We start from the raw sequence: 23579 nt of genomic DNA, 5'->3' as shown, positions 1-23579 counted from the left end.
ACTATCCGTCCTGTTTCCTGACCTAATTCAATCTCTCTTAATTTACCTCTGTGAAGGTGGCAGTCAGACATATTTTAAAATAGTTAAAAACCTTCTGGTGAAAGTAACCCAACATTGCTGTTAGATAGAAATTTCCAGGATTTAGACTGAGCTGCAGTGATTTATTTCCAAGTCAAGATTATGTGTGACTTGGAGAGAACCTTTCAAAGTAGACCTTAAAGTAAAATGGTCAAAAAGCAGGTTTGAAGGTACTCCCCCCCCCCCCCCCCCCCCCCCCCCCCCCCCCCCCCCCCAGAAACTAAGGTTAATCACATAACTAAAAAAAATCTATCTATGGATAATAGTAAAGTAGAAAATAACCCATAGGTATTGTTGGCATGGATCTATTAAATGGGGAGGAAATAGGGACTCAAATATTCCTTGGCTTCTGTTGTTATTTCAATTTTGGCGACTGATTATATGTTGTTGCATGAGATAAACAAACAGGAGTTTTGCTCAGTTTGTTAGCAAGTGCACAGAAATAAATATTTCACCAGATGAACCTTATGACATCTTTGGACAAGGTTAGAGGCGGTGGGGTCTGCTTTCTAATCTATACCTTGCTGTGCTCAGAGTGCTTGCTCCCCGGACCTGGAATGTCTGACTGCGATGCCATTCCTACTACCTACTCAGCTATCCTGACAGCAGTCTACATCCCTTCCCATGTGGATGCCACCATGATCTGAATAAACTGTTTTCTGCTATCAACAGCTTCGAGACAAAACACCCCAAAGTCCTTGTCATTGTAGATGGAGACTTCAATCAAGTCAACCTCAAGGGCATACTACCAAAGTACTATCAGCATGTCTCTTGTTCCACCTGGGGCCAGAACTACTTCGACCACTGCTACATATCCATACCACTGCACCGTTCCTCAGCCACATTTCGGGAATGCTGATCACCTCCCTGCAGGAGGAAGCAGGAAGATCCGATGCAGAAAGTTGTTCAATGCTAGTCAGCGGACACGGATGGCATCTTAAGAGACTGCTTTAAGTCAGTGGACTGGTCCATATTCAGCGATACTGCAATTAACCTGAATGAGTGTGCCACTGCCGTATCTGACTTCATCATCAGCAAGTGTGAAGGAGTACGTGCCGAAGAGGACAATCCAATTGTTGCCCAACTATTAATGAACCAAGAGGTACATTCCTGGGTGAAGGCCAGGTCCACAGCGTGCAAGTTAAACGATCCCGAGTGGTACAAAGAAGCACGCTATCTTCTCAAAAGCCATCAAGAATGCCAAGAGACGATACAGGGACAAACGTGAGTCCCAGTATAACCATTGGGACACCTGCCAACTGTGGCAAGGTCTGAACACTAACTGATTGCAAAGCAAAGTCAGGCATCATTGCTGGTGATAGTGCAGCCCTACCTGATGAACTCCGATGCTAGGTTTGAGCAGAAGGCCAATGAGGTGATGACATCCGTCCCATCAGACTCAAGTGTGCCTCCTCCCCGGGTCACTGTTACAGAAGTTAGATCGGCCTTCCTCAGGGTGGACTAACAGAAAGCAACTGTCCCGGATGGAGTCCTTGGCCACATCACGTGGAACAAGTAGCGGGAGTTTTGCCTTTAATCTCTCCTTACTTCGTTCTGAGGTACCCACCTGTTTCGGGAAGACTACTATCATCCTGGTACCAGAACACCAAGAATTCGGGCCTTATCAACTACTGTCTAGTGGCCTTGACATCCACCATCATTAAGTGCTTTTAGAGGCTGGTTATGGAACAAAATTGGTTATAGGATCCAATCTATCAAGCATTGACTGCAGTTCACCTACCACCACATTAGGTCCACGGCTGATGCCGTCTCCTTGGCCCTACATCTATCGAACACCTGGATAAAAGATTCGCCTATGTCAGACTTTTATTCATAGACTACAGCTCTGTTTTCAATACCATTGTCCCATCCAAACATGCCCAAACACTTGGAACTTGGAGTTAGCACTCACCTCTGCAATTGGATCCTCGACTTCATGAGCAACATGAAGGATAGGTGACAAATCACCCCTTATAAACCCACGATTGTGCAGCTAAGTACAAATTCAACTCAATTTACAAATTGGCAGACGACAGCACCACAGTGGGCCGGATATCAAATAATGATGAGACGGAGTACAGGAAGGAGACTGAGAATCTCGTAACCCGGTGCCAAGACAACAACCTTTCCCTTAATGTCAGGAAGACAAAGGAGATTGTGATCGACTTCATGAAGCAAAGCCCGGAAAACATTGATGGTGCCGAAGTTGAGATGGTTGAGAGCTTCCAGTTCCTAGGAGTAAACAAGCAACTTGTTCTGGACCAGCCATATTAAAGCAATGGCCAAGAAATAAGACCAACACCTCAACTTCCTTCAAATGCTTAGAAAGTTTGGCATATCCCCAATAACTCTTACCAACTTCTAAATATGTGCGTAGAAAGCATTATATTGGGATGCATCACCATATGGTTTAGGAACAGGTCCATCCAAGACCACAAGAAATTTCAGAGAATTGTGGATGCAGCCCAGACCATCATGCAAACCATTGACTCCATCTACACTTCATGCAGCCACAACAAGACCACTAGCATAATCAAGGACCAGTCTCACCCCAGCTACTCCCTCTTCACCCATCTCCCACTTGGCAAGAGATACAGAAATGTGAAAACCCCTAACTTCAGATTCAGGGCCGCTCCTTTCCAGCTGTTATCTGGCAACTGAACCACCGTATCACCAACTGGAGAGCGGTGCTGACCTAAAATCTACCTCATATTGGAGACCCTCAGACTACCTTTAATTGGACCTTATCTTGCACTAAACATTATTACCTTTATCCTGTATGTGTACACTGTGGACGGCTTGATTGTAATCATATATAGTCATTCCACTGACAAGCACGCAACAAAAAAACTTCTCACTGTACCTCTGTACACGTAACTATAATAAATTATCTCAAGTTGGACAATTTAGTATTAAGTTCTGCAGCTGCTGTATTCCTAGATGGAAGATGAGGGTTTTTCCTTGCACTTGCATTGTACACTCTAGGGGGCCACACACAATCAAGAGTGTTTAATTGTCATATTTACCAGCAATAGGACAGAAACATATTCTTAAGTGCTGAAGACTTCCATGCACATTAATGCAATAACGTAGAAACAAATGTTGAATAATCAATAATATAATAAATTAATAATCAGTAATACAAAGTATAATAGTGCAAAACTGAAGGCTGTAAAGCAACCTAAAGAATTGTAGCCGCTGAGGTGGGGTTATGATTAGTGTTGTGCAGTGTTCAAAGGCCAGATGATTGCTAGGAAGAAGCTGTTCTTGAACCTGAAGGTCAGTTTTAAAGCTTTTTGCCCTCTGCTCAATGGTAGTAGTGAAATGAGAAGGTGGCTCTGATGGTGTGGGTCTTTTGATATAAAATGCAATTTTGAAGTAGTGGATCGGTTTGATGGTGGATAGGCCAGTACCTGTGATGGTCTGGACAATATCTACAATTTTCTACAACAATATTAATTCCTGGGCATTTGAGTTACTGAACCAGTCCATACTGCAACCAGTCAATATGCTGTCTATCATACACCTGCAGCAGTTCGATAAAGTATTCGACCATATACTGGAAGTCCTCAATCTTCTAAGGAAGTTGATGTGTTGATGAGCTTTCTTTGTGATTGCATCAATGTGCTCTCAAAACTGCTCTTCTGAGATGTGCACTCCCAGAAACCTCAAAGCTGTTGACTCCCTCCACCTCCGTCCTGTGGATGAAAACAGGTTTGTAGAACACTGACTTTTCCTTTTTGAAGTCAACAATCAGCTCACAAGATTATTGTTATGGCACATTCAATCGGATTATCAATATCTCTCCTGTATTCATCATTATCCATTACCCATCCAACAACGGTGGTATTGGCTGTGAATTTAATAGTGTTGGAGCTTTATCTAATTGTACTGTTTTGGGGATAGAGCAGAGCAAGGAACTGAGCACGCAGCTTTGAGGTGCTCCTGTGTTGTAAGTATAGTTGCCAATTTGTATTGATCATGCCCTTCTGATGAGGAAATCGAGGATCCACTGCATATGGATGAGCAGAGAATCAGTTCTGTGAGTTTAGATCAAGCAAGATCTTATTAAATGATGGAAATGTGTTAAGGAACTCCTGTTTTCAGTTGTATTTTATAATGTATTTAACAATACCTTTTAACATTTTCCCTTTGTAAGCTGTTCAGCTAATTGGTCTATAGTTTCCTGCTTTGTGTTTCCCTTTTTGATAACAAGGTACATTTATTATTTTCGATTCTTATAGAATTGATTTTCTGCAGCAAGGCTCTTTTAAAGAAAACGTTTATGTGGCTCAATTTCTAGTTCACAGACTTTTCTGATTAACGATTTGCAATTAGTGCTCTAATGTGAATAATTAGTCATCAAATTTACGATCAGAATAATGGGCCAAAATCTTGAGATGGGAGTGTTTTGGTTCATGATTTAAAATGTTACCAATTAACAATGACATTGAGCAAAGTGTGGCTTATCCAAAGTGCAAGGCCTGCAATGGACAGTTTTCTGCTGATGTCCATTGGATCTTATCTTCATTATTGTTTATAGATTTGGGGTTTTTTCATAGATTACTGAGTAACAGTATATGTTAATTTGTTGGGGGTCAATAACAATGTAAAAATTTCCCTCTGATTGGTCTCATAAATAGTTACATAATAGGGATATCAAGGGAAAGGAAGTTTACTTCTGCATTGTTATAAGACTACTTACTGTCTCCTGTTTGCTTTAATGCATATATTTACAGGTTGATCCTATAATTCAGAAAGGGCATGAACATTTGGTACATCACATTCTCCTTTATCAGTGCCACAACAGCTTGAATGACAGTGCCCTTGACATTGGACATGAATGCTACCATTCCAATATGCCAGATGATTTTTTATATTGTGAAAGTATCATTATGGCATGGGCAATCGGAGGAAAGGTAGGTCCTCATTTTTGTGGCATGTTCATTTATTTAATTGCAAATTCTTCAGATGTGAAGCTTCATATTTATTGAAAACTGCTTAGTATCTACGATACAGTATTTTAATTAATTTTTCACATATTCTAAGAGGTGAAAAATATAACAAATGTGAATAATTCCCGCTCATTTGAAATTGTTTAATTTTGGTGCAGTTTTTTATAATAACTAGACCAAATGCATTTATTGGTCTGCTCCCCCAACCCGTTCCCTACCCGTAGCCCCCACGGGAGGCATCGTCCTCCAACTCAAGCCATTCTCGAATGTAAGATTACAGCACTCCCCTGAGCAGTGGGCTTAAAAAATAATTCCAATTGCACTTCCCCTGTGTGTTGCGATAGCAATTCACCCTCCCCCTCCTGTGAGGTGAAAAGTTCAGAGTGTTCCTGTGTCGTCACTGCTAGCCGACCCATTGTGACGTCATCAGTTGAAGCTGGTCATTTTAAATTCAGTCTTTTGATTTTTTTTTAAACTTTAATCAGTAATAAGTCAAGAAATAAAGCATAAAATGTTCAGTGAAAGTGATCTCTGCCTAGAGCGGAAAAATGTGAATCACAATATGTAAAAATCTTGTTAAAGTTGGCATTTTAAAAACCTTAATCGCGAATAACGTGTCAAATATAGGATGAAATCTTCAGTAAAGCTGATCACTGATAACTGAGCCATTATGATGTCATCAGTGAAATCTGGTCGTTTTAAATTCAGTCTTTTGGTGTTTTTAAACTTCTTACTTTTAATCAGTAATAAGTCGAGAAATAAAGCATAAAATGTTCAGTGAAGGTGAACTCGGCCTCGAGGGGAAAAATGTTAATCAGAATATGTAAAAATGTTATCGTTACAGCGTAGTGTTTTTGCAAAGATGTAAAGCCAACCACATATACACACACATACAAATGTACAAGATCACACTTAATGAGTATATGATAATGCACACATAGTTGGTATAAAATGAAGTAGCAACAAAAGATGCGCTAGGTTTATTGCTCAAATTTCAATCCTGCAAAGATGCAATGAAACCTTCCATCTTCACATTTGTTGACCAGTTTTCTAGTAAAATTACTCTAGCAACAGAATGTTTGCCTTGTGAACAGATTTCTTCATCAGGAGAGACTTCCCAGACTTGGATTTTCTTTGCACTCAAAACCTGGTCAGTTTTTGCTTACCTTGCTATAGTATGGCACGTTGCTCTTAATTAGTCATACATACCATGGTCTCATGAACTGGTATATATTCCCCACAGACAAGTCAATGATAAAAATCATTAAAAAATTGAGTTAATCAAATGTTTCCTCAAGGTTAAGATGAGCATTTATTATGTAAATGCTCAAACACCATAAATGCAGAAACTATTACTATTACACAAAAAATATGTGCAGCATCATTTCTAGCAAGACCAAGGTGATCATATTTAGCCTCGAAGTAAATTCTGGCTTTTCTGTGAGCTCTTTTCCCAAATGCTGCCAACAGATCTGAAGAATTCCTCCTTCTCCCTTCAACTAAAATCCAAAACATTTTCACTAACTCTCAAGTCATGCTTAAAATGGTGTTCAGAAATCAAAAGAGATTTCTCCATGTAAGCATTGATAGAATTACCTTTTTCCATGTTACAAAGGAACAGGAGACATCATAGCTACAAATCTCCATCATTATAGCTAAATGAACAGCCACAACTATACTAAGTTGATGAGTCCTCGGGATGCAATCGATTCTAAATGGAAAACTTAAAGCTGAGTTTGTTTTGATAAGGAAATATAACAAAGCAGATTTCAACAATAATAGTTTCTGGTTTTGTACTTTGGTGACAGTGTGTCAGCTTATGTCTAACTTGTTGGGCAAGCTCAATGTATAATCAAAGATATTACACATTACTAAAGCTTTTGGTAAATAGCTATACTTATTATACTACAAACATATAGTGTTCTTTAAATAGATGTGTAGGTGCAGTGGTAGAGTTGTTGCCTTACTGTGCCAGAGACCCAGGTTTGATCCTGACCACGGGTGCTGTCTGTACGGTGTTTGTCCATTCTCCCTGTAACCGCATGGTTTTTTTCTGGGTGCTCCCACATTCCTCCCACATTCCAATGACTTGCAGGTTGGTAAATTAACTGGCTTTGGTAAAAATTGTATATTGTCCCTAGTGTGTAGGCTGGTGCTAGTGTATGCTGATCGGCATGGTCTAGGTGGGCCAAAAGGCCTGTTTCCGTGCTGTATCTCAAAAAGTCTAAAAATACCCCAATGTATTTGCCAAATAGTTCAAGGACCGTATGCAAGATTTTATACCAGGTTAGTATGTTACTTTTTACGTGAGGAATTTACAGTGCTAGAGGAAGTTATTGACCAGTTTCTTTGTAATGTTTTCCCATCCTTTCCTCTCATTTTTAAATGGTTTTAGCAGAATAAAAACAGAGTTCCATAAATTGTATTTTTACATTTATGTACAATAATACTATCCTCAAGTAAGTTTGAGATTTTTTTTCCTGTCTAATGACTACAGGGATTTTCCTTTCCTCCTGACGTTGGGCTTTCGCTTGGAACCGCAGATGATCCCACATATGTGTTGATGGAAGTGCATTATGATAACCCAGGCTTTCAGCAAGGTGGGAGCACTTTCTCCGAAGAATGTGTGGCTGAATTGTCAATTGTATGTTGCATAGATTGTTTTACTCTTCGTGTGTTCCTGTTTTCATTTGTTACAAAGCTAAATGATTTTCACACAGAGAGTGGTGAATCTCTGGAACTCTCTGCTGCAGAGGGTAGTCAAGGCCAGTTCATTGGCTATATTTAAGAGGGAGTTAGATGTGGCCCTTGTGGCTAAGGGGATCAGAGGGTATGGAGAGAAGGCAGGTACGGGATACTGAGTTGGATGATCAGCCATGATCATATTGAATGGCGGTGCAGGCTCGAAGGGCCGAATGGCCTACTCCTGCACCTATTTCTATGTTTCTGTTTCTATGATTTCAAAGACATAAGAACCTAATTAAATATGTCTTTAATTTAAAACGTTGTTTTAGCTACAATATTAATATTCTGAATAACCATTCATAATTGATGTGCTATTTTCTGGTAAAAAAAACATATATTAAAATATCTGAGCTATTTTTCAAAGGGTTAATTAAAGTTAAGATTATAATTTTTAATACGTACTAGTGTCCTATCTTTTCTAATTCAACTAATAACTCATTTTAAATCCCCCAATAACAGCAAAACAACATAATTTGGTTATTTATTTATTCCCAAGACAAAAACTGATTATTCTTTAACATGTAATTCAGAGACACGTCTGATTAGCCCCCGAAACTTGAAACTGCAGCCAGTCTGAACAAATACCACAAAACCACCTCCCACCTCCACCTCCCATTACACTCCACCTCCCATTAACTACCTGTCTTCAGGTATGCATGAAAATATTAAGTACTCAGATAGCTTGTATGCCAATATAATTGTATAATTATTTAAAAAATCTGAGCAATCTACCCATTAGACTGATCATAATTTGCTGCAACAATCAGAAATAGATTGCCGATTCATTAACTTTTAGCTTCAAAGATAAAATATTTTTCAATACCCACAAAACAATCCCTTCTTCATCACTGGTAACGATAAATAAAATTACAATGGACCTAAACAAATAAAAATATCCCCAAATTTATGAATGTTTTAAAACTTGCGAAAACCATTCACCCCAACAAAAGCGTCATCGTCATGCTATCCTTTCTCTTATAACAACAAAAAGAAAGTCAAATACAAAGCAATCGTTTCTCCTAAAGTCTCACATTTGCAGACAAGATTATTTTGAGTTGCAAACGTGAAATCAATCAAACTGCTGTTTACTCTAAATGGCAGCACTTTGGCAGTCCCGTAGCCTTGGACCTATTTTTGTTAACAAAATGCAAACCCCATTATTGTGGACATACCTACAAAACTAAGATGCGGTTTGTTATGGTGTTGAAATTTATTCATGTCTGCTGAATTTTCTGTGAATATCAGCCTTTTGCAGCACCTTCTACGTTTTGGGAACAGAAGAAGATTCATGGAATATGAAGATTTTGCATATCTCCCTTGACTTTGTACTTGATGTCTCCATTTATAAATCTAAGGATTCTCTGTGCCTACTTAACCTATCCTGCAGTTGTCAGAGATTTGACATGTGCATCCTCAGAACTTTGTTCCTGCACCCACTTTAAAGTTGTACAATTTAAATTTCATTGGCTCTAATCATTGTACTTAGCAAAACGAATCACTCCACGGTTTTCTGTGCTAAATTTAATCCGTCTTGATATTTATCAAAAAGAGCAACTATCCTGGCAGGCACTTGTCTCCAGTCTAATAGTTTTTCTTTTGTGAATTTTGGCCTTGTCTACACCAGGCAACGTCTCATTTGAAAGTACTTATACTTCATGTGCCAGCCTTTGATTCAAATGCAGCAGGCATTGCATGCTAACATTTTGAACCCATCATCAGGACATAAACTGTAGATGTTGGAATCTTGAGCTAAACTCAAAACGATGGAGGAACTCACCAGGTCAGGCAGTATCTGTGGAGGAAATGGACAGTTGTGGTTTCGGGTCGGGTTCATTCAGACCTATCACAGACCTCCTTGCATTTATCTCCAGTTGAAACCTACATTTTTTTAAACCACTCTTTATAAACGAGTTGGGTATTCGACTGCGCATGCCCAGGTCATAGGTAATTCGCGATAAAGATTCTCGGTAGCTCAGCTGCTGCGTGTATACAGACCTCAGTTTCATCCGTAGTCAGGATCGAACCTGGGTCTCCGGCGCTGCGAGCGCTGTTGAATTGCTACTGGACTGTCCCCGTCCCCTCCTGAGTGTCCCATCCCTGTCCGTGGGCGGCTGGAGATGTCCGGGGTGACCCTGGACTGACAGGACACCGGCCCGGAGCAGTGGCGGCCCCAGGCTTACCATGAGGCAGGAGCTGGCCAATGTTGACTGGAAAGGTACCCTAGCAGGGATGACATTGGAGCAACAATGGCAGGAATAATACAGAAGGTGCAGGATCAATTCATTCCAAAGAGGAAGAAAGATTCCAAGGGGAGTAAGGGGCGATCCTGGCTGACAGGGGAAGTCAGGGACAGTATAAAAATAAAAGAGAAGTGCAACGTAGAAAAGATGAGCGGAAAGCAAGAGGATTGGGTAATGCTTAAAGAGTAACAGAAGATAACTAAAAAGGCAATACGGGGAGAAAAGATGAGGTACGAATGTAAGCTAGCCAAGAATATAAAGAAGGATAGTAAAAGCTTATTTATGCCCCTGTCCCACTTAAGAAACCTGAACGGAAACCTCTGGAGACTTTGCGCCCCATCCAAGGTTTCCGTGCGGTTCCCGGAGGTTGCAGGTGGTTGCCGGAGGTTGCAGGTAGTGGAAGCAGGTAGAGAGACTGACAAAAACCTCTGGGAACCACACGGAAACTTTGGGTGGGGCGCAAAGTCTCCAGAGGTTTCCGTTCAGGTTTCCTAAGTGGGATAGGGGCATTAGGTATGTGAAGAGGAAAAATTAGTTAAAACCAAAGTTGGACCCTTGGAGACTGAAAAAGGTGAATTTATTATGGGGAACAAGGAAATGTCAGATGAGTTGAACAGATACTTTGGATCCATCTTCACTAAGGAGAACACAAACAATCTTCCTGATATACTAGTGGCCAGAGGATGTGGGGTGAAGGAGGAACTGAAGGAAATCCACATTAGGCAGGTAGACTGAGGGCTGATAAATCCCCAGGGCCTGATGGTCTGCATCCCAGGGTACTTAAAGATGTGGCTCTAGAAATCGTGGATGCATTGGTGATAATTTTCCAATGTTCTATATATTGAGGATCAGTTCCTGTGGATTGGAGGGTAGCTAATGTTATGCCACTTTTAAAGAAATACGGGAGAGAGAAAACAGGGAATTATAGACCAGTTAGCCTGACATCTGCGGTGGGGAAGATGCTGGAGTCAATTATAAAAGATGAAATACTGGCGCATTTGGATAGCAGTGACAGGATCGGTCTGAGTCAGCATGGATTTCCAAAGGAGAAATCATGCGTAAATAATCTTCTGAAATTTTTTGAGGATGTAACTAGGAAAATGGACAAGGGAGAGCCAGTGGATGTAGTGTACCTGGACTTTCGGGAAAGCATTTGATATGGTCCCACAGAGGAGATTAGTGGGCAAAATTAGGGCACGTGGTATTGGGGGTAGAGTACTGACATGGATAGAAAATTGGTTGGCAGACAGGGAACAAAGAGTAGGGATTAATGGGTCCCTTTCAGAATGGAAGGCAGTGACTAATGGGGTACCGCAAGGCTCGGTGCTGGGACCGCAGCTATTTACAATATACATCAATGATTTAGATGAAGGGATTCAAAGTAACATTAGCAGATTTGCAGCTGGGTGGCAGTGTGAACTGTGAGGAGGATGCTACGAGAATGCAGGGTGACTTGGACAGGTAGGATGAGTGGGCAGGTGCATGGCAGATGCTGTTTAATGTGGATAAATGTGAGGATATCCACTCTGCTAGCAAATAAAAAGGCAGATTATTATCTAAATGTCACGTTGGGAAAAGGGGAAGTACAACGGGATCTGGGGGTCCTTGTTCATCAGTTAATGAAAGTAAGCATGCAGGTACAGCAGGCTGTGAAGAAAGAGAATGGCATGTTGGCCTTTATAACAAGAGGAATCAAATATAGGAGTAAAGAGGTTCTGCTGCAGTTGTATAGGGCCTAGTGAGACCACACCTGGAGTATTGTGTGCAGTTTTGCTCCCCTAATTTGAGGAAGGACATTCTTGCTATTGAGGGAGTGCAGCGTAAGTTTACAAGGTTAATTCTCGTGATGGCGGGACTGTCATATGCTGAGAGAATGGAGCGCTGGGCTTGTACACTCTGGAGATTAGAAGAATGAGAGGGGATCTTATTGAAACATATAAGATTATTAACGGTTTGGACACGCTAGAGGCGTGTTGGGGGAGTCCCGATGTTGGGGGAGTCCAGAACCAGGGGCCACAGTTTAAGAATAAGGGGTAAGCCATTTAGAAAAACCTTTTCTCACAGAGAGTTGTGAGTCTGTGGAATTCTTTGTCTCAGAGGGTGGTGGAGTTCTCTGGATACTTTCAAGAGAGAGCTAGATAGGGCTCTTAAAGATAGCGGAGTCAGGGGATACGGGGAGAAGGCAGGAACGGGGTACTGATTGGGGATGATCAGCCATGATCACATTGAATGGCGGTGCTGGCTCAAAGGGCTGAATGGCCTACTGCACCTATTGTCTAATTTATATACATTTTGTACAGCCAGCGCTTCGTTCACTTTTGCTTTATCGCAAATGACCTTTGATAAATCCCATGATTCCTTGCATTTTTCGAAACACCATACTCGCTTATTTTAATGCTGCTTTTCTCTCCCATTGTGCACCTTGCATATGCTCTCAATGTTCCTCAGTCTGAGTAGCATATGCTTTGAATTAAAGAAACAATATCTATAGTTTATAAAAACCTAATGACTCATAACTTGGCCAAGCCTTCTTATTTTTGTGGGCAAAGCGAATTCAACGCTTTCTGGCTGTTGTGGGATATATTACCAAAGAGGAAAATTGTTGTTTGTAAACCACATAAACAGACAATTCTGATGTTTTTATCATTTTCTCCTGGGCATTGTGGATTGAATTTTTGACGTAGATAGCTTATGTTTTGTACACAGCACAATGTTCTGCATTGGCTAGTACAAGTCCTGCTCCACATATATAATTGGTTACTAAATAACCTGGCTCACTAGTTATTTGTTAATCGCGGAACTTAATCCCCATATCATCGCTCCTTGCCCTTCAGAAGTGAGCGTTTTGTTCCAATTAAACTTGGGCTGTTTTTCCTTTTCTGCTGAGATGCTGCCTGACCCCCTGAGTTACTCCAGCATTTTGTGTCTCTCTTCTGGACTGTGTTTCAGTTCTTTGACAAAGGCCGCACTGGTACAAAAGAATGCTTTTGATTTGATTTGATTTATTTCTGGCTGTGTGTTAGTATTTAGTGATTTCTTTTTTGTGCATGTATATCTTTGATTGCACGTATTTCAAGAAAATGGTTTGTCTTTCCTGATCCAAAGTCAGTGAACATTTACATGATAGTCAGGGGAGAGGGAGATACAGAGATAAGGAAGTGTAAGGTGTGAAAACGAGATAAAGGGGATAGAGATCAAGGAAAATGTAGAATCGATCATTGTTAGTTAGGAGCAGATAACAAAGCAAACAGATAAAATGTAATTGAGGACAGTCATACTGGTCAGAACTGGGAAGGGGGAGGGGATGGAGAGAGAGGAAGGGTTACTTGAAGTTAGAGAAGTCAATATTCATACCACTGGGGTATAACCTGCCCAAGCGAAATATGTGTTGTTCCTCCAATTTGTGCTGGGCCTCACTCTGACAATGGAGGAGGCCCAGGACAGAAAAGTCATTGTGGGAATGGGAGGGGGATTTAAAGTGTTTAAGGCAAGTTTAGCCGGACTGAGCGGAGGTGTTCAGCGAAATGATCGCTGAGCCTGCGCTTGGTCTCGCAGATATATAGGAGTCCACACCTGGAACAGCAGATACAGTCAATGAGGTTGGAGGAGGTGCATGTGAACCTCTGTCTCACCTGAAAAAACTGGGGGTCCTTGGATGGAGTCGAGGGGGGGAGGTATAGGGACAGGTGTTGCATCTCCTGCGGTTGCAGGGGAAAATACCCGGGGAAGGGGTGGTTTGAGTGCGAAGGGACAAGTTGACCAGGGAGTTGCGGAGGGGACGATCTTTGTGGAAAGAGGAAAGGGGTGGAGATGGGAAGATGTGGCTAGTGATGGGATCCCGTTGGCAAAAATGTCAGAGGATTATGTGCTGTATGCGACAGTTGATGGGATGAAAGGCGAGGACTAGGGGGACTGTCACTGTTTTGGCAAGGCCAAGCGCAGGCTCGGCGATCGTTTCGCTGAACACCTCCGCTCAGTCCGCGAAACCTGCCCGATCTCCTGATTGCTAAACACTTTAACTCGCCCTCCCATTCCCACAGTGAGCTTCTTGGGCCTCCTCCATTGTCAGAGTGAAGTTGAGTTATTCCAGCATTTTGTGTCTATCGTGTAAATGTTCATTGACCTTGGATCAGGAAACAAAAAGATTATCATCTCTAAATTGATCATTTTTAAACACTAACCCCTAGGTTCACTTACAGAGGAATATCCTGCCCATCAAGATCTACCCTGTCAATTAACATTTTGACCACTCCAGTGACTGTGGTGTTTTCACCTCGTTACTATCTATGTATCCTCCTGCTTACCTTGTGCCTCATGGTACCTCCTAATTCAAAGCCATATTGAAAATCAAGGATATCGGAATCGAGCGATATGGGGGAAAAAGCAGGAACGGGGTATTGATTTTGGATGATCAGCCATGATCATATTGAATAGCGGTGCTGGCTCATGGGGCTGAATGGCCTACACCTGCACCTATTTTCTATGTTTCTAAAACTACATTGCAGTTCTGGTCACCCCAATACAAGAAAGATGTGGAGGCTTTGGAAGGGGTATAGAGGAGGTTTACTAGAATGGTGCCTGGATTTGGGGATATTAGCTACAGGATAGGCTGGACAGACTTGGATTGTTTTCTCTGAAACGCCAGAAGTTATGGGGAGACCTGATTGATGTTTTTTTTTAATTCTAAGACGCATAGATAAGGCAGACTTTAGGAACCTTTATCCCAGAATGGAAAAGCATAGCTTTAAGGTGAGAGGTGAAGTTTAAAGGGGATATGCATGGCACATTTTTTAAGCAAAAGGTGGTGAGTGCGTAGAACGCACTTCTGGGGATGGTGGTCGAGACAGTTATAATGGTAGCACTTAAGAGACTTTTGAATAGGCATATGAATATGCAGGAAATGGAGGGATATGGATTATGTGCAGGCAGGTAAATAGTTGGTCTTTGCATCACGCTTGACACAGACATTGTGTGCTGAAAGGCCCATTCCTGTGCTGAACTGTTCTATGTTCGATCCAGATTAAAATCACTATCTACTTTGCCTGTCGGTCTTAAATTCTCCTGGGCTTCCGTTTCCTGGCGAATTGACTTTCGGGTGCCATTTACAGGTTGGATTCATATGATGAACGGGGGGTCACCAGTAGTCCAAATCTGCGATCAAACACCATTCCCTTCATCTCTGATTCTTGTCTTCCAACTTCCAGTCAAATATCAACAGGTGACAGAAGGTTAACTATCAATAAATTATTGCATTGGTTAAACATTATCTTGCGTGAAAATTGGTCAAGTTCCAAAAAGCTAAACCTCATCAACTACCCTTGTTTTCTCCTCAAAATGTTAAACAATTACCAGATCTGTATTAATTTCAGTCGTCTATGGGTGACTCTCCTATAGCCTTGCACTAGCCAAAATAAAGTTTGATCTTAAATTCAATTCTTTATGAAAAAGAACCATGGTGTTTAAAATATTTTTTGAGATTAATATGTTGACCAGGTTAAAATTGTAAAATAAGGAACCACAGATGCTGGTTTACAAAAAAAGTAACTTGGCGGGTCAGGCAGTATCCCTGGAAAACATTGATAGGTGACAATTTGGGTTGGGACTCTTCTTCAGGCTGATTGGTGGGGGGCGGGGGGTTGATAAGGAAGCTGGAGAGAGGGGGTGGATAGAGGTGAGGGGGATTTTTGAAAGGTTGGACATAGGCCAGAGATGAAGTAACAGAAGCTGTGAGACAAAAGGATTGTGAATTATGAAGCTGTGAGACAAAAGACAATTGCGAATTATGAAGTTAGAGGAAGGAATGTGGGGAAAGGAGAAGGGGAGGGGGGGTGCAAATCTAGGTGGGGCACGGGGGAGAGAGAATAGTTTAACTTGACATCATGTTCGGCACATATATAGTGGGCAGAAGGGCCCATTCCTGTGCTGTAGTGAAAGGAGTGTGTGGGGGTGTGTGTGTGTGTGTGTGTGTGTGTGTGTGTGTGTGGTGTGTGTGTGTGTGTGTGTGTGTGTGTGTGTGTGTGTGTGTGTGTGTGTGTGTGTGTGTGTGTGTGTGTGTGTGTGTGTGTGTGTGTGTGTGTGTGTGTGTGTGTGTGTGTGTGTGTGTGTGTGTGTGTGTGTCTGTATGTACTGTAAATAAGTACGTGTGGGTGCCAAGAATGTTTAATTGTCATGTGTACCAAAACTGAACAATGAAATTCTTATTTGCAGCAGAATAACAGAGCTGGAAACACAGTAGTATGGTAGTTGTGCAACATGCTTACATCAGCAACAAAGTACAAACCATATATGTTCCAGACTCGTGTTTGACATTTTTGCATGCACATTTGCATTGCTATGCTCACAGTTTGTAACATGTGAATATGTTTTTGGATAATTTCACACAAGTTTGTTGCTATTTGTCAGGTTATATCAGGAACCTTCAATTCGTCCTTTGGAAAAGACGACACGCTATCTTTCACAGTAGCCTAAATTTAGTGTGTAGTTTTGTTGACATAGTTTGAAAAGAATTGCGTGTATAAAGAATCTCATTTGGATGACTTTGCATCTGGGGTGCATATGTGCACTTTGTTATGATATGTGTAATGTGCCTTTCACGACTTAATAAAGTCCACGCATGCAAGGGGCTTCCAGGCATGCGTACACATTTTATTTACTGGAAAAGCTTGTCCTTGAACATGGTGGCAAGCGGTGGTGCCTTCAAGAATCATAATTTTGCCACAACCTGAAGCTCCCGGCTGGAACAGTTAGCAGCTAAAGACTGGTGAAACTGTCAAGAGCCGCCGGATTGGTGATTGAGAAGCATTTAAGGCACGGAAAATATTAAAACTGCCGCAAAACTACATGGCTACCCAAAGGGTGGGGCAGACGGACACTCAGCAACAAGCCGAGTCGAGTGGGGATGAGGAGACTGGCGACCAGCAGCCTACGCAAACGGCCACCGGTAGCACTCCACAGCACGCTGCCGGTCCGCTTCCCGTGAGCGGTATACGACCACCAACCCCATTAACCGCCAACCGCTGAGTGATTGAAGGTTGGAAAACATAGCGTCGGATGTGGGCAAATTACAGCATGGTCGCACAGCTAGACAGGCAAACACCAGCATACCAGACGGCATTGTTTCTCCATACAATTGGCCCGTCAGGACTGGAGATTTACGACCGTTTCATGTTTGCCAATGACGAGGAGAGCCGAGAACTGGCCGAGAACATTCGCACGTTCGAGAGCTATGCCATTGGCAAGAAGAATGAGACGTATGAGCGATACGTCTTCAACAAGGGACAACAAGAAGCAGGTGAGAACTTTGAATCATTCCTCACAAGCCTGAGAACACTAGCAAAGTCCTGTAATTTCTGCCAGTGCATGACGGACAGCTTGCTCCGTGACCAGATTTTATTGGGCAATAGTGACTCGTAGACGAGGAGACATTTGCTGCAGGAAAGGAAGCTAACTCTCAACAGACGTGTCGACATCTGCAAGAGTGCCGAGACGGCTGCCTCACATCTCCAAGCTTTCACCGGAAGTAGCGGGTCTGCTGCTGCAGTCCACAAAATCACAGCAGAGCGGCAAGAGAGGCGCGGCTGTGCAATACCCACACAAGCAAAGCAAGTGGGCTAAGCCTATGAAAAGCCAAGGCAAGCACCAGCAAGAAGTGAAAGTGTGCAAGTATTGTGGCAAAGAGCATGTAATGGACAAACAGCAATGCCCAGCCTACGGACAGACGTGTTGGGCAGGTGGCAGTTGCAACCACTTTGCCAAAGTGTGCAGAAAGAAGAAAGTGCACAAAATGGACGACCAGGGTGGAAGTGACACGTGCACTGAGTACATTGATAGTATCATGCTCACAATTAACACGGTGCGGCCTAAAGATGATGTCTACGCATCGATGCTTGTCAATGGGAAGCAGGTCAACTTCCAAGTGAACAAGGGAGCGAGCGTGAACATCTTGCCCACGCAGATATTTACACGGCGTAGACCACACACTAGCCCCATGTCAAAAGAAGCTCATGATGTGGAATAAGACTACAATGGATGCGGAAGGAGTTTGCCGGTTTAAGCTGCTCAACCCCAAGACAAACAGCAAGTATTCTGTGGTTGGCGGCGCAACTCTGTGTTGCAGCGGCCCCTACAGCCTGTCTGTCTTTTTTTTTTCTTTTGTCTAGTTAAATGTAGTTGTTTGGGTTTTTTAAATAGTGTTTTTAACTGTGTATATGTGGGGGTGGGGACTTTTAAAAAATCTCTTCCCTGTATGGGAGACCCGACCTTTTTCCTGTCGGGTCTCCATTGTCGTTGGGGTCTAGCACCGTGGAGCGGCCTCCAGCCTGAACGACCTGGAGGCTCCAGTCAAGGAGCCTGCGGAGCTGCGGACTTACCATCGTGGGGCTGGCCAGCATCGGAGCGTGGGGAGCAGTGGTGACTCGCTGCTGCGGCCCGACCACGTAGCTCGGAGGCTCCTCCTGGAGGCGCAGGTCCGGTGGACTGGAACATCGGGAGCTCGCGGGTCCAGGTGAGAGACCGCTTTCCAGAGCTCCCACAACGTGACTTCTCCAGCCTGTGTCACGGGGTTGGAACGACCCGGAGCGGGACCGTACATCGCCCGGCGCGGCTTAATGGCCGTGGGACATTCGAATGCCTGCCGGGGGCTCCAATTTTGTGACATTTAGACTGGGAGCGGGGCCGTACATCGCCCGGCACGGCCTAAAATGGCCGTGGGACATCATCGCCTGCCTGGGGCTTGGACATCGGGGGAGAAATGGAGAACAGGGGAGAGAAAAGACTTTGCCTTCCATCACAATGGGTTCACTGTGATGGATGTTTCTGTAAATTGAATTGTGTGTATGTGTAGGAAATTGGCTTTGTTTGTATGGCTGTGGAAACAGAGTTTCGTTTGAGCCTCACTGAGGTTCAAATGACATGTAATAAATATTGTATTGTATTGTATTGCTCATTGTGGTCAGTGATGGCTTCACCCCACTGCTAGGAAGCAAAGCTAATCAGTGAATGAATTTGATCACTGTAAATGACGACAGCTTTCACCGTGTACACATGTCGACGATTGTAAAAGAGAAAGCGGGTAAGACTGAAGAACGCTATGCAGAGGTGTTCGATGGTAAACTAGGAGAGCTGCTTGGTGAAGCACACCTGCAGATTGACGAGGAAGTACAATTCACAGTCTTACTGCCACAACATTTACCTCATGCGATAAAGCAGAAGGTGAAGATGGAGCTAGAGTGTATGGTAGAGCGTCACATGATCGCACCAGTTCATGAGCCGATGAGATGGGTCAGCCAGCTCTTGGTTGGGGATAAAAGGAATGGTGATCTCCGGGTGTGGATCGATCCACAACCGCTAAACAAAGCGCTGAAGCGAGAATACGATCCGCTCCCAGTTATTGGGGACATCTTGGCAGATCTCGACCTTGCGAAGATCTAGGCATGAGCTCAGCTTTCTGGCAGGTGAAACTCGATGACGAATCTGATGACGTTCAACACACCTTCCGGGCGTTACCGGAGGCGCCGATTGCCAGTCGGTTTAAGTGCATCGTCTGAAATCTTCCAGCGAAGATTACATCAAGCGCTCGAAGGACTACCTGGAGTGATCTGCGTTGCCGACGACATCCTCATCTATGGTAGGGGAAAGGCGTTGGAAGACGCAGTCATCGACCACAACTCAAAGCTCGAGCAGTTGCTTCAGCGATGTGTACAGCAACACATCAAACTTAACAAGGCCAAGTCTGTTTTCAGAGCAACTGAGATACCTTTTTTAGGACATGTGATCACTGGCACAGGACTGCAATCCGACCACAAAAAGGTCACAGATGTCATCAATATGCCAGCACCCTCAGATGTACAGGGTGTGCAGAGGCTAGTTGGATTTGTCTACTAACTGAGCTGTTTTCTACCCAGCCTGTCTGATACCATGGAGCCCATCAGACAGCTGACGAGACCAGACATAGCATGGGAGTGGTCTGCTGAGCAGGACAAAGCGATGTCCAAGATCAGACAGCTGGTATCTGAAGCACCGATCTTAACATGATCCCAAGGAGGAGCTGACGATTCAGTGTGACGCCAGCAACAAGGGACTGGGGGCAGCCTTGCTCCAAAAGGAACGTCCCATCGCGTATGCGAGCAGAGCAATAACCGACACCGAATCACGATATGCCTCGATTGAGAAGGAGATGCTCGCCGTGTTATTTGCAGTGGAGCGTTTCCATCAGTATACATTTGGTCATTTCACCAGCGTGATCAGCGATCACAAGCCGCTGGAAATGATAGCAAAGAAGCTGCTAGTGAAAGCGCCGAAGCATCTTCAAGGAATGCTACTCCGCCTACAGAGCTATGATTTTGACATCAGCTACTGTCAGGGGAAGCTCATGTACCTTGCAGATACACTGTCGCGTGCAGTTAGCGGTACTCCGAGCAGAGAGCAAGCATTCGAGGAGGTCAACATGGTATCACACTTGCCAATTTGAGATGAACGTTTCGAGCAAATTCACAATGAAACAGCGAAAGAAGACACACTACAGATGCTGAAACGTGTCATCATTAGTGGTTGGCCTAGTGAACGAGATAGGCTACCAGAGCAGCTTACACCTTATTACAGCTATAGGGATGAGCTCGCAGTCAAAGATAGTTTGATCTTCAAGGGCGAGCGCGTGATCATACTTAAGAAGAGACATGAAAGAAAAGATACTCTTCACATCTAGGCATCGAAGGCTGCCTGTGACGAGCACGCGAATGCCTATTCTGGTCTGGCATGAGTAGCGACATCAAGCAGTATATTGCTACATGTGCTGTGTGCCGCACATATGAGGTGAGCCAGCAAAAAGAGACACTCATGAGTCATGAGCTGCCGACAAGGCCATGGGAGAATGTCGTCACAGATTTATTTACATGGGACGGGAAAGATTATCTTGTCACCGTATACTACCATAGCAACTTTGTCGAAGTAGACCGGCGGAGAGACACGAGCAGTCCAACCGTGATTCGTAAGTTGAAAGCTCATTTCGCGAGATACGGTAACCCGACACAAGTTGTGAGCGCTAACGGGCCGCAGTACACATCGGTCGCATTTCGCCATTTCGCAAGGGAATGGGATTTTGAGCATCTGTGCAGCAGTCCCGGTAATAGCAAAGCAAACGGGAAGGCAGAATCAGCCGTCAAAACCGCGAAGCGAATCGTGACGAAGAGCAGCAAATCACGATCTGACCCCGACCTAGCGATGTTGGATCATCGTTATACGCCTTCACAAGGGCTGAGCACAAGTCCCGCTCAGTGCCTCATAAATCGTCACACATGTACACATCTGCCGTTGACAGCGAGGCTACTTGAACCCGTGTGTATGAGCATGAACGCATGAAGCAGCGCGTTCAGCAGCAAGCTGGCAATTACAATGAGTCATCGAAAGACCTTTCCCCACTTCACGAGGGTGACAGTGCAAATGCAACCCCTCGTACAAGGAAAGAAGAGTTGGGAGAAAGCCATCGTTTCTCGCCAGCTTGACGAGCGTTCATATGTGGTTCAGAGCCCATCTGGCATATCCCGTCACAATCGCATACATCCCCTCAAGACCTGCGAAAATCCACCAGACCAGCTAGTCACACGTCAACAAGCGAAGCACTGCCAGACCATCAAAGACCAGGGCGAATCTACTACACCGACCACAACTAACGCGACACAGGCATTGAAACAGCAGCCAGCGCCTACTGAAAAGAAAGCAGCTACTGAGCGATCTGACAAAAACAAGGACATTGACATAAATGAAACAGTGAGAACTCACTCAGGTCGAGCTGTGAGACCACCTAAGTATTTTGGAGACTATGTGACCCATTGATTTAGTTCTTGTCAATTGTTATGTCTTTATGGAGTGCAAGTATGATAAAAACAAGTTTATGTAAATAAGATAATGAGAAGGAAAGGAAACTTTAATTTAGAAAAAGTGTTGTTTTCACACTTGGACAGATATATGCCAAGTGAACATACATTGTACATCTATGTTTTTCTCTTTTGGGAAAAAAGGGGGGATGTTATGATATGTGTAATGTGCCTTTAACAACTTAATAAAGTCCACACATGCGCGGGAGTTCCAGGCATGCGTAGGAGTTTTACTTACTGGAAAAGGTTGTCCTTGAACATACTTAAGTCCCTGTCCCACTGTACGAGGTAATTCACGAGTTCTCCCGAGTTTTCCCCTGATCCGAACTCGGAGTTCGTGGATATCTCGTAAAGGCTCGTAATGCTAACGGTAGGTTTAAAAAGTAACAATTTTTTTCATCACAAGTATTTTTTATTACTCGTGGACATTTTTTTAAAGGGATGAAAAAACGTCACGAGTTACCGGATGTTCCGAGTACCTACCATTAGCATTACGATCCGCTACGAGACATCCACGAACTCCAACGGACCCACTACAGACATTCTCCAGTGTTCGAATCAGGGGAAAACTCGGGAGAACTCGTGAATTACCTCGTACAGTGGGACAGGGGCTTTAATCACTCTCAAAAACATTTGTGGTAACATTTGTATAACTATTTCAGAAAACAATTGATTATTTATTGCCAGTCCTAAAGGGGACATTTTTTGTCGTTTTTCAATGTTACTTTAGTGCATTTGGTTAAGCAGATAGTTAGACAGTTCTAGGAATATTGTTTAATGAATAAAGATTTTTACATCATCTTTCATCTGAGAGAATTTCACACAATTATCATGAAGTGAAAGGGGACATTTTGCGAGGCTGGGTGAAATTAGTTTGGTTATTGTCGCTCGTACCAAGGTAGTGAAAAGCTTTTGCTGCAGGCTATCTGTCGAAGAAAAGACTATACATGATTATAATCAAGCCATGCACAGTGTACAGATAAAGGGTACTACATTTAGTGTAAAATAAATGGTCTCCAATGAGATAGACGGGAGGTCAGAACTGCACTCTAGTTTGTGAGCAGACTGTTTAGCTGCCTGAGCAGCTGAGAAGAAACTGTCACTGAATCTAGAGGTATCTGTTTTCACACTTCTGTACCTCTTGCCTGATGGGAGAGGGAAGAGAGACTCGGTCTTGTTTATGTTGGTGGCCTTGCCAAGGCTACGGTGGTGTGGTCTGCAAACTTGTAAATTGAGTTGGATTGGTATTTGTCTGCACAGTCATTAGTGTATAAGGAGAATAATAGGGAGACTGAGAACGAATCCTTGTAGGGTACCTAGTTTAATTTGGAGATACAGCATTGATACAGGCCCTTCGGCGCAGTGTTGAGGATTATTGTAGAGGATGACTTATCACCTAACCTCAGTGAGTATAGAAGCTGGGATGTAATGTGAAAATTGTACAAGGCATTAGTGAGGCCAAATCTGGAGTATGGTGTACAATTTTGGTCGCCAAATTATAGGAAGGATGTCAACAAAATAGAGAGAGTACAGAGGAGATTTACTAGAATGTTGCCTGGGTTTCAACAACTAAGTTACAGAGATAGGTTGAATAAGTTAGGTCTTTATTCTCTGGAGCGCAGAAGGTTAAGGGGGGACCTGATAGAGGTCTTTAAAATGATGAGAGGGATAGACAGAGTTGATGTGGACAA

The 23579-nt window shown here is 43.2% G+C and overlaps 1 protein-coding gene across 2 annotated transcripts in view; it reads left to right on the top strand.

Moving 5' to 3' along the window:
* The window catches only part of moxd1 (monooxygenase, DBH-like 1), a 69343-nt gene that overhangs the window by 33383 nt on the left and 12381 nt on the right, over window positions 1-23579 (top strand). For both annotated transcript variants that reach the window (XM_055635603.1, XM_055635604.1), the window contains exons 5-6: window positions 4818-4997; window positions 7531-7633. In XM_055635603.1, the coding sequence (XP_055491578.1) occupies window positions 4818-4997; window positions 7531-7633 (283 nt within the window). The remainder of the gene's footprint in view (window positions 1-4817; window positions 4998-7530; window positions 7634-23579) is intronic.

The sequence above is a fragment of the Leucoraja erinacea genome, chromosome 5, assembly GCF_028641065.1.
Source record: "Leucoraja erinacea ecotype New England chromosome 5, Leri_hhj_1, whole genome shotgun sequence".
NCBI lineage: Eukaryota > Metazoa > Chordata > Chondrichthyes > Rajiformes > Rajidae > Leucoraja > Leucoraja erinaceus.
Note: the sequence above shows the minus strand (reverse complement) of the source record. Positions and strands in the feature narration are given on the sequence as shown.